Source organism: Triturus cristatus, chromosome 11 (assembly GCF_964204655.1).
Source record: "Triturus cristatus chromosome 11, aTriCri1.1, whole genome shotgun sequence".
NCBI classification, from domain to species: Eukaryota; Metazoa; Chordata; class Amphibia; order Caudata; family Salamandridae; genus Triturus; species Triturus cristatus.
In genome coordinates this window covers 1,112,948,787-1,112,960,887 of record NC_140594.1, presented here as the reverse complement: position 1 = coordinate 1,112,960,887, position 12,101 = coordinate 1,112,948,787, and the positions used below count along the sequence as shown (strand labels likewise).

At 44.5% G+C, this 12,101-nt stretch overlaps 1 protein-coding gene across 1 annotated transcript in view; it reads left to right on the top strand.

Annotated features, from left to right (window-relative positions):
• Positions 1 to 9,426, top strand: part of EIF2B5 (eukaryotic translation initiation factor 2B subunit epsilon) — a 70,847-nt gene extending 61,421 nt beyond the window's left edge. The window contains exons 14-16 of the mRNA XM_085635611.1: positions 3,417 to 3,542; positions 4,477 to 4,587; positions 5,142 to 9,426. Coding sequence (XP_085491737.1) covers positions 3,417 to 3,542; positions 4,477 to 4,587; positions 5,142 to 5,201 — 297 coding nt within the window. The 3' untranslated portion in view covers positions 5,202 to 9,426. The remainder of the gene's footprint in view (positions 1 to 3,416; positions 3,543 to 4,476; positions 4,588 to 5,141) is intronic.
• The last annotated feature ends 2,675 nt before the right edge of the window (positions 9,427 to 12,101 follow it).

Genomic DNA, 12,101 nt, shown 5'->3' with positions numbered 1-12,101 from the left:
TAGCTGAGTGGATGGTTCTGAATTCATTAAAACTCAATGCCGATAAAACAGAGGTCCTGGTCTTTGGCAAGGACCGGGACATTTGGTCTAGTGAGTGGTGGCCTTCTTCTTTAGGAATCTGCCCCACTCCCTCTCCGGCAGCTAGGAATCTTGGTGTTATTTTTGATTCCTCACTTTCCATGAAGCTCCAGGTTAATAGGACCGTGTCTACCTGTTGGGGAGTCATTAATACTTTGAAAAAAATCTTGCATTATTTGTCCCCTCAGGCACGTAAACAGACAGTGATCGCCCTTGTAGGCTCTAGGTTAGATTACTGTAACGCACTATATGCAGAGTCTAACAAATATCTTATTCAGCGCCTCCAGCTGGTGCAAAATGCAGCGGCTAGATTTGTTTTGTCTCTTCCTAAGGACGCTTCGGCGACACTAGCTAGGAAGAACTTACACTGGCTTCCGATTACTTTTAGGATCTCTTTTAAACTTCTTTGCCTCACTTTTAGAGCCCTGCAGGCTGGCCCCACAGATGCTCTGGGATCCTTGCTGACCCGTTACACTCCCAGTAGGCATCTCCGGTCCTCAGATTCTTTTCTGTTGGCAGTTCCTCGTGCTAAGAAGGTCAGATGGGGGAATAGAGCTTTTTCTATTGCTGCACCTCTTCTCTGGAATAATCTCCCTTTGGAGATTAAGTCGCAATCCTCTCTTGCCCTTTTCAGGAAGGCTCTCAAAACTTGGTATTTTATAAAGGCCTACCAGTAAGCTCTTTTTATTTTAAGTCAGTTTTTTCATCTGGTTAGGCGCCTTGACGCCCAGTGGGCTAAGTTGCGCAATACAAAATCATTTTCATTCATTTGAGCCTTCGGGCGCTCAATGGATTGCAATGGATAAGTTCAGGGGCGAACAAAGGCTGCAAGCACGGGGACGAAGATTCTTCAGGTGAGACCACCACTTCGAGAGGTAAGTTGGGTAGTTGGAGGATAGGTAGGTACCCAGGAGTTGGGCACAGGGGGCCGCAGGGCGCCGGGTGCAGGGGTGCTGTTGGGAAATCTTACCCTCTGTTGATCGCTGTTGGAGGGGGGTCCCTGGTTCTGAGGCTGCAGGCGTCGTCAGGAGCGTCGAGGTGGGTCCTTGGGTGATGGATTCGGGGTCACAGTCGCCGGGGGGACGTCATCAGGGTCTTTGTTCACTCCAGCACAGGCCAGGCTTGGCGGGTGCAGAGTGTGCAGGGTTCGTGGTTCCTGGCTGGTGCCAGGGGTCAGTTACTTGCCTTAAGCAGTACTACTGCTCGTGGGAGTCCCAGATGCTCAGAGTCACAAGGTAGCCAGGTCCTCCGGGGTTTGTGAGGTTGCTGGCCACAGGAGGTGCCGGGATTTAGCAGGGGCGGGTTCGAGGGTCGACAGGCCGGTAGGGCTGGGGCCACAGCAGTTGGTGTCTTCCTCTTGTCAGCAGCTGCACGGCAGGTCTTCTTTCTTCTTGATGATCTTTGCAGTTTCGGAATCTGGAATCTAAGAAGGAAGGTTCAGGGTGCCCCTAAATACTAAATTTAGAGGCGTTACAGGTAGGTAAAGGGCAGGGACCACTGGGTCCCTGTCCTGGGGTGGGTACACCCCCTATCCTGCCACTCTCCTGTGGGAGGGGGCCAGTGGCCTAGTCCTGATTGGGCAGGGCTCCCCATCTTCAAGATGGCGAGAGCCCGGGGATGTGCTTCACCTCGCCTCCCCCACCTGAGGGGTGGGGTTGGCAGCGGCTGGCACACCCCCTGTCCTTCCTTGGGGTTTCTGGCTAGTCTTCCCGCCAGAGAGGGGGTTTAGAACCGGTAGGGGCCAGTTGCTGGGTACAGCAAGTGGCCTGGAGAAGCTCACAAAGGCAGCATACCTTTGAAGCTTCCCCTGCACATCCTGGGGAAGGAGGCCTAGCACCTCGCCTAGGATGTGCTTAGTGGCAGGCCCAGGAGTGCGGATGGCTCCCTACCCAGGGGTCCTGCAACAGGTCTGCTGTGTGGCAGCCTAGACCGCCCCTCCGACCAGACTTGGATTGTAGGTTAGGTTCAGGGGGCATCTCTAAGATGCCCTCTGTCGTGCATTGTACATTAATTCCTGCACTGGCATCAGTGTGGGTTTAATGTGCTGAAAAGTTTGATACCAAACTTCTCAGTCTTCAGTGGAGCCATCATGGTGCTGTGGCGTTAGTGTCGACGATCTCCCAGCACCATATACTCTTAAATGTCAGCACTGCACTTATAGTACCCAGGAATGGACCTAGGTACTGTAGGGGCACAGGGCTCATGCTCCTGTGCCCACACCACTGGCATAGGGCACCCAGCTAGAGGGGTGGCTGATGTATGCCAGGGCAATGTATGTTGTGGGCATGGCACACAGGGATGTGTGCCATGTCGACTCTCTGTTTTGCTCTATACCCAGACACTCAGCTTGCAAGGGCAGTGTGTTTGTGTCAGGGTACAGGGCCTCTAAGGGTGGCACAATAAGTGCTGCAGCCCTTAGGGGCCTTCCCTGGTCACAAGGCCCTGGGTACCTAGGATACCATTTACCAGGGGCTGACATGTGGCCAGGGTCTGCCAAATTGGGTTTTAGGTTTCAGCATAGTTTTTAGGGAAGGAACATAGGCCCTGGGCACCTGATTGGCAGGAGCCCAGGGCACACTCAGTCAAAGTACATTCCGCAAAACGTAGGGGCATACCATGCAAGAAAGTTGGCACTTTCTCACATATAACCAAATAGGGTGTTAGACTGAGTGAATGATCAGAGTGTCAGTCAATTGAATTGGAGGTGGGGGGGGGGGGAGTAAGTATCTTTCACACATAGTCACGTCAAAGACATTGTGAGCAAAGCCAATTTTGTGATGATGCACTAAATTAGTCCTGCTCTAGATCTAACCAGCTAGCAGGAGCAAAAGCAGTGCTTTCTCTGAATGTTGTGAACTGCCGTGAATCCTCACTAGTCGCTTGCTCATGTAGTGATGAATACCTTTTTCATCAGGCTGAATCTCTATCCAGCAGTGAAGGTGATGAGCATCTACCCAAATTAAATTGTGTGATCGAAAGGAGTAAGAGGAGGCTCAGAACATCACCCATTGTCCTTGACTTAATACAGAACCTGAATAGGAATAAGCAGTAACTGGCTTAGAAGGCTTTATTCCATTGACTATTGCAAAGATCAGACGTCCACACAGTCAACACATCTTCAACTTGCTCCCCCCCCCCCCCTCCCCCCAAATGGACCCATTTGTTCAAGGGATGTTCCTGCAGTTAACCTAAGCGGTCGGATTAAGAAAAAGTAGATTATCCTTTGAATTCCCTGTTTTACTAAACTCCCTAAACTCTCGGCTAATGTCTGTCTGCTGAGGTGGCTGGTGACATCCTTCCTTAGATGCGTTTCATACATGTGCTTTATCTTTCAACAGCTGCTGAAAAGGTGGGCACCCGTGTTTAAGAATTACATAAAAAGGGCTTCTGATCACCTGGATACGCTGTGTGCGATTGAAGAGTTCTTTCTGGAGCACGAGAGCCTGTGGGCCTCAATGGTCAAGGTAAATACTGTTTAGGTTGTTTTCCTTATTTGATGCATGCGCGTTTAAAGCTAGACAGATAAATAACAGTGATATGCCATGCGGCACACCTTACCCTAATACACTCTAGCTTTTTGCATGCACCCAACTTACAGGAAGTGTTCATCTTGATTCCCCCCTTATGCCTCCAGTTTCATAACTGTGAGTGACTTTGTCATGTGTCCATTTCTCAGCTATCTGGCATTGCCTTTAATTTATTTTCTATTTTATTTTGTGCACTTTTTTGCCTTGGGTAATCTGATCCGTCAGAGCATGAATGCAATCATTTGAATACTTTGATCTCATAAAGCCAAAATTGGAGCATTCGTTCTCTGTAATAGAATCTTCCGTAATATTCGTAATGCAGTTGTCGCTGCAAGTATCAGATTCCTCTTTGCCCAAATGTAATTTTAAGGTAGGGTAAAAGGAAGGGAGCTTGATTCAGTGGGAACCAAAGATTCCGGCGGTGCTTCATTCAGCTTGGGATGACATTCTCTACAGTGATTCTATCAAGATTCCTAAAAAGATCTTTGAGAAAAGATCAATCAACGTATCCCCCATTCGCCTGAGGCTAGGCAAGGTCATATTAGCGCGTTCTTTTATTTTAGATTGCAAGTGACATGGTATCTATAAATGTTATCCTCCAATGGCAGAGATGTCATTTCACTCATTCCTCAATGGAGCAATCCTAAAAAGGCAAGGGTGGCCAAGATTGACCGTGTTCAGGCTGAGCAGTGCAAGGCCGAATAACAAGCATGTCCTCAGTGGAAGACGTTTTCGAAAAGCATTTCTGTAACTATTCAAACTTTTGCATCATGCGCCCTGTGATTACTAGCAATTGAATGGTCATGTTTTCCAGCTCTGAAACTTCAGAAAAGTCTTAATTAGCTCAATAAATCTTTTTTCTTTTTTGTAGGTTCTAATGACCTTTTACCAGCAGGAAATCGTGGCCGAGGAGATGATTGTGCGCTGGTTTTCGCAGACCGATACCTCCGAGGAGGGCAAACAGCTTCGCAAACGACAAGCAGTGAGTAACAATAGTTATCTTATGAATGGCGAAGGACGCTTCTATGCATATCAACAGATTATGGTTGTGCATCTCTCTGTGCTCATATTTATTGCAGGGCATTTTAAGTGTAGGGCTTGCAGAAGAAAAATATTGTACACCCCCATCGAAGAGTCCATTTAAGAGTGTACTGATAAGGCAGTCAAATGGTCCCTTTATGCTGAATTTAAGTGTGCAATCCCTGAAATGAAATAATGAACTAGAGACTTATTTCTTAAAAATGTACACGGTTATGCTGTAGCAACAGTATATTTTTTTGCATAGCTTGTCTGTACTGGCCTGATGATGGAATCAGAATTTTGAAAAGTGAATTCTCTAGCCTTTGGACAGAACACCTAGAGTTGAGCTTTAGAAAACCACATTGTTGTGGCTGCTTGTGTCCGTGATTGGCTAACTCTGATAGCAGTGTGTGCAGAAGTGCAAGAACTCAATGTATAGATACATTCTAAAAGAAGTTGAAAATGTAGGTGTGAAACCAAGAGGGAGTGAATTAATTCATCCTTTCTTATCAACAGCTTCAGAAGTTTATCCAGTGGCTTCAGGAGGCGGAAGAGGAGTCTTCAGAAGAGGATTGAACAGAAGCAGCAATTCTTCTAAAGCTTTGGTGATAAATTTGGCCTTGTAGGACGACTTTCAAACTAGATAGGCAGAGCTTATAAGGGAACAAGTGTCCGGAGCATGGATCAAAAAATCCAATGCAAACAGTGGCCCCTACCGTGTCAATAAGAGGCAGGATGAGGACTCCATCTGAAATGGAAGTGGCTTGTGGAAACTTACTTGCAAAGCTCCCAAAATCAGAGAAGAAAAGAAGCTTTTAAAGAACTGTAGTGTTTTACATCCATATCGGTCACTGCCTTCTAGGCCTTTAAACTAAATGCTTGATCTGATTTCATCAGTCAAGGCATTTAATATGGTCCAATTTCTTTAGTTCTTGTGAAATATGATGATGCAGGATGTGTTGCTCACTAAAAGCATCTTGAAGTCAATTTCATCACATTATTGAAATCTCCTAGAAGGACCTTTCCAACTATCTCGGATGGATTTCAAGACATTACGGCACATGGTAACTGTTGAAATATAATCCTTTCCTTCTGGTGGTTAATTACAAGCTGTATATTTCAGCACCACAAATACATTACCAAACAAGGATTTGACATGATGAAAATCTTTATGGTTACATTTAACATTTCCTACTTGTTTGAGCAAAGGCGTGGCTACCCCAGTTTCAAACCCGTCTGCATCCAATGAGTAAATACGATGATGACAATGTGACCTGAATTCCCAGTGCTAATTAGTGAGATTAAGTGTGCCGGTAGCTCACCTTCGATATAGCAAGAGGCCCTGTGGATCACGAGAGTAAAAAGATAGCATCCCCGCCTCATTTATAGTACATGCGCTGGAGAGACCCTTGAACTCCTAGCCCCCCAGACAGTTTCCTCACTGATACGTAGTATTGGTTTATGCGTTACCCAGAATTTTAGCCTCTTGAACAGTATTACCCATTTATCTTGTGTTCATTCTTAAAGTTTCTTCTAGAAACTCTCTCTGACAAGAACTATTGTAGCATTTACCAAACCTAGGTCCCGCAAGATCATTCAGCGGTCGCAGAAGCCTGTGATTGCTCATGTCCTGTGTTCAGATCAATAGGTTATAACTCATTTAGTAATTCTTTTAAATAGCGGCATCATGGTCATTGCACTGTATACGAAAGGAACATCGGGTCATATTAACTGACATTTTAAGAAACCCTGTAAATTTCCATTTTGTGGGTTCTTTACAAACCTTCTTACACTTATAGCATTTTGTTTACGTTTGTGAAACCGGTTTATATTCCATTCAAATGTGTTTCGGTGCCTTGAAAGTTGTACTTAATTTTCCTCCCTTGCCTTCTTTTTCATTTCATATATAATTTCCAAACTCTGGCTACCCAAGCAGTAGATACAAATGGTCAAAGCTTGACAGGCCACCTGGAGGCAGTGAGCGGTGGCGTCTGGGCGATTGTGCAGGCCGTAGGATTCCAACACACTATGGATGTTCTCTGTGTAATGAAGACCCACTGGTCTCTGGACGTTACCAGCTCCCTCTTCTTATCACAGTCCTAATGGCATGGCGATGGACAAAGCACAAACAGTACATTTTCATCAGTGAAACTGTAGTGTCCAACCGTCAAACACATGATCTGAGAACAACAGATCCAAACTCTGATGTGGGACGTGTTTTCCAGCAGAAGCTTATATTGAAATATGGAAATAAATCGAGGCCCACAATTTAGGTACTAAACAAACAAATTCTACACCGGGCGCCAGGACCCCTCTTGTTGCTCTACCGTGAATGAGCTGAGACAGGCATTTCCTTGTGCATAAACTATAATTGTGGCTTGGTGTTGCATAATCAGTCTCCAGACGTTTTTTATTGTGCGACCTGGCCAAGAGAAGCAATAAGTGAATGAAGCTGCCCTCTCCAAGTAACTCCTGACTGCCCTTCCAGATGTTTCAGCTATAAAACTCTTCTTTTTGGAGAGACAAGAACATGGCTTTGGAAAAACCACATCCTTGTGCAAATTAAATGTGTGTAATAAATTGGGCACAAAAGACTGAATTGGCCTCACACTAACTCTTACAGATGGGAAAGTTAAGTAAGCGACAACTTCAAAAGGCCTCTCCTGTAGTTGAGCCTTAAGTACAAGTTGGGAATCCCGAAGCAGGAAATGGGGCCCGACTGGAGCAGAATAGAACACTTTGAAAAACAAATGTGTGCAGTTCGCCCCTCCACCCCTAGTGCTATTGTGCAAAGGCTGCAATGGCATGGATACTTCCACCGAATCCTCATAGTTGGCATGGCATGTGCCAACAAAACGCTAGGCTTTATCATTGATGTATGTCAAGAATATAGGCCAGGCTCTCTTCTGCAAGTATAGGTTTGATCTATCCACGCCGAGAAACATAGCGTACTAACTCGCTGGGTACCAGAGATGTTGTGACAGGGGTAAAATCCACTTGTATGGGGGAACCCGTGCCATTCTAGGCCACAAACCGCTTCACCTATTTTTGTGATTATGTGAGTACTTGGCAAGGCTGAGATTGGTCTATTTGCTAGGCCTAAACCAGGGGATCCCCGGACTGTGAACGGAATGATGAAAGAGCACATCCTTGAGAGAAAACAGGTAGGAGGAAGAAATATCTTGCCTCCTAAACATTCTCCAACACCAGGAATGTATGAGGCCCTCGGACATTAAATAAGCTGCTGTTCAAACTGTATACTAGATCACTGGAGCGAGCCTTCTGTGGCCGTTGACACAACCTGTAGCTACTAGTTTCTGTATGTCTGAACCAATACTACCTCGCAGACAGAAACAGGTCAAATGACATGATTATTGCAGAGTACCTTGCTTGCCTATCCCCAAAACCTGTGAATTAATTCTACAACTGCTGAATGTAGGAGAGCCTTGTGTCCGACCTCTGAGGAATAACTGGAACTAAGGTTGTGGCTAGCAACTTCGCATCGTAGACAGCATGCATTTCAACCCTTAACCACTAACCATGTCAGCCTTCCATGTAATCTGGAAAACTACTTCAGAATCTTCAGTCAAGTTCTTGGGTTTTGAGGGATCCACGATTGACCAGGCTCCTTTTATTAATGAAGGACTCGCACATGGTTCTCTTCATACATGTCCGACAACCACAGAGGGATTTAGAACTGAAATGTGATCCTGTGTAAAGTGCAGACGTTGATCTTCGAGTCCAAATTAAGGTGCATACTTGCCCATCATTCCTTGCTCACATACTTTTAACAAACCCTTTAGACCTCCTATTTCTAGACATTGCCCTCCTGCTCAGACTTCAGAGAATTGGTTTACAAGACTTGTGTCAGCCCATCGGAGTCAGACTGGCATACTATATGATCCTGATCCAAATGATCTGAGGGAACAAACTGCAATACTAAAAAAAAATTACATGGCTCCTTTCTAGAAACATTTGGAGCACATTTTGTGTCTGGTGGTCATCTAATCAGTACATTTTCAATGCCTTTTTAGAGGCACAGAATCTCAAACAGCTATACCTTCACAAAACTGCATCTTCCTGTTTGTTTCGTGGGGGAAAGCCATGACAGGAGAAAACACATGCTGCTCACACACCGACTTCTGGTTTCGGAGTATGTGACCGGAAGACCGCTTCAGCTGGCTCCCTCAACAGATAAGAAGGTTTGAGGGGCCAAGTGGTGGTGGGGAATAGAAGCTTTTACGCCCAAGCTCAAGCGGTGTTTGAATTCTGTTTCCCATGCTGTTCCTCAGCTGCTACAGCAAGCCCCTGTGTTTTAGTAAAGCTTATAAGCTGCCTTAAGGAAGTAGCACATGTTGCAAAACCAGTGTCCCAGCCGAACAGTGACCCCGTTACTTAAAATGAAAATTGATAACGGATTAACGCATTCCGGTAACGCTGGTCTAAGAAGAACTGAAGATCGAATTATTACAGAAAAGGAGGCGCTACTTGCACTCTTCTTTATGAAAAGTGTAAAATGTGGGCCTTACTTTTTGCTTTGGTTTTTGAAAGTGATATAGGTGCCCCATTTTCACGCTTGGATTCCGCTTCATGCCTTTACTTTGGTACGGAAGAGGGATGAGGTTTTAACGTTGTCAATCAAGTGAGCAGTATCTGGGATTGAAGAGGGCACAGGGTCAAACTCTTTCACCAAATTTCAAAACCTGTAAAAATAAATTCTCTCCAAAAAGTACATTTGAATTGTATATGTGTGCATACGAATATTTATTACTGGGACAAATAAAAAGAATATTTGAGTATCTCTGGGTGTGCAAGAGTATATTTCTAATCATAGAAAGTAGAGTTAAAAGAAATTTGCAACTGAAATTGTAGTGGATAAAGTCCAGGATATGAGACCTAGTGATTTTAAATAAAAAACCTCCCTGTATCAAGAACATTTGAGATATTCATTACATGATGTTATCCATTGAGTGGAGAGTCAGAAAATATTGTTTGCCAAACAAAAGCCAGATAGTTTCCAGTCAACATAATATTGGGATTTTATTTTTTCAAAGATATTTTTTGCAGTGTTCTACTTAGTAATTTTATTCTTTCCAGATCCTCAGCGGCAAGTTAACTTCGGGCATGAGATCCTTACAGCATTTTTTATTAAGCACATTAATATTGGGAGCTTTGAACTTATCGATTGATAATCAAATGTACTAAATGGTTTCAGTTGCATTCCAAGGTTCTGTGATAACTGCCTGTTTCTGATTGCTCACAAGTTTGCCAGAAATTAACAGATTAGAGTAAAAAGTGGCACTATCCTTTGTATCTGCCCTGCTCATATCAACTTTCTCAAGGTGCCAGCATATCCGTCTTGCAGAAGGGGTCATGGAGAGTGGGAGACCACAAGTCTTTGCCAGTACAAGGAGATGGCTGGAGGATGACCTTGCGCAAGTGGAGGCTTCCCATCACCTGTTTCCTGGTAGTGGAGCCATTGCTTGCAGGGGTAGGCCAGTCACAGCAAAGGGATATTCATAATAAAGGCCCTTCCCTCATGGCAAGCACTCCACACCCTGAAACATACAAAAAAGTGATGGATGGAATGCTTGAATTAATCTCAGCCTCTGGTAATTACTCGGGCCGCATCCCAGTCGATCTTTATTGTGCACACAATGCCACCTATAAGCAAATCATCCTTGACCTTGCTCCAGTGGGAACAGTCCAGACTGAACTGCCAGGCCCTGTCACCATGAACTGGAACACAAGCGACCCAGGACCAGTTTCCCCTTGATTAGGGCTCATTCGCCAGGTACAGCTTTGTTCCAGTGGCACAGTGTACACAGAAACCACGTCTGGGTATACCCGTCCCACTGAGGGGCAACCCACTGAAGCTCTCACAAAAATTGATGGCTGGAATGTTTTCCCGTAAAAGGTACGAAAGGTAATAGACTGCAGTGAACCGCATATTTGCAACACAGAATCCAGCAGCATTTACTCAAGATTCTTCCTTTGTGCTTAAACTTTGCCACCGCTATTCTTTGATTTAAAACCAGGATCCTTTTTTTTTGTTGTCTCCATTGCAGTGGGCGTCATTCCACACACAAACCCTGCTTCTCCGGCATTGTATCTTTCATAGATTTGCCTACTTGACTTCCCAGTGTGATGACACGGCATAATCTCGCTACAAAGTGTTATATCCGCGGTGCATAGATATGTTATAAAAGGGACGCCGTCATAAAGATAATATGATAATGGTAGGATTGTAGTATCTGTGAATAAAGGTGTGTGTACTGTTGATGCAATTATCTGTTAACTAAAGATTGTATCCTTTTTACTACTAGAAATCTTGGATTTATGCCTTTATTCATAGGTGCTAGAGTCAAGTAATTAGAGCAAGTGCACACAGTAGGTTTTCAGGTCAGCCCATCTCAGGCATTGACTTTAATGCATTTTGATTTGCTATTTCTTGAGTGGGATTATTAGTCTGGTTGTCTTGTTCCATTAGTGTTCCCATTAGGTTTGAGTGATGAGCATCAAGTTCTTCTTTTGTTAGAATAGAACCAGTATCGCCTGAGATATGTTTACTTCTCTGATGACATGACATTTTAGTTTCTCATTGATGGCATTTTTGCTTAGGAAGCTCCACTGTTTGGGTTCCTTAGCCTGTCCTAAAGACACAGTGCTATTCACTAATCACCCTTGCATGTTTATTTGTCTTACTTTGCTGTCACAATGACTTGTTGGATTTACAGCTTTTTTGGTTCACAAAGTTAAGAAGTGTTTGTGGCCCTTTGGCAAATGTCTATATGCTGTATATTTTGGGGTAAAATATCTTTCTGTTCAACATTTACATCTCAAACCAAATGTTCTGACTCCTCTTCATAAGGCTCTGTTTTTGAGGGTTCAGATATTGCTTCATTGTTAAAGTTTCTTTCAAAGACATCTGGCTGCAACACAGTCTCCCAACTAGTACGGAGTACACCAACAAAGTCAGACTAGGTGACTTTACCAGTGTTTGCTTTATTATGTGTTTTGGGAATTTTTTTCTCTTGCTCTCCGAAGTCAGTAGGCCTCGGAGCGCTATTATTTGACTGTATACCTTCTGACTATGTTTATTTTTATTTTATTTCTGTGATGAGTCAAAGCCTTGCAGAACACTGCTTTCGTTATTTATGTTCAATTTAATTTTGTTATGGTCTACAATCTGTGAAGGCTTGTCACTGTCTGGCCAACATGGCCATGCAGAATATGCAGACCAAAGAGCAAAGAACCTGCCATTTATTAGGTCACGCCTGACCCAGCGCATGCGCTGGTCTGGCGAGACTTTTAGTAAGGGCTTCAAAAAATGCTACCATGGCCGGCCTATAGCTTGCGTGCATGAGCGTGGGCGCGTGCTTACGAGCAGAGGCGCCATATGGCTTTCCTCGTCATGCTCGCTGCGCTTGATCTCGATCACCTTCACTTTCGTGGCCGCTTTGATGATGTTATGTT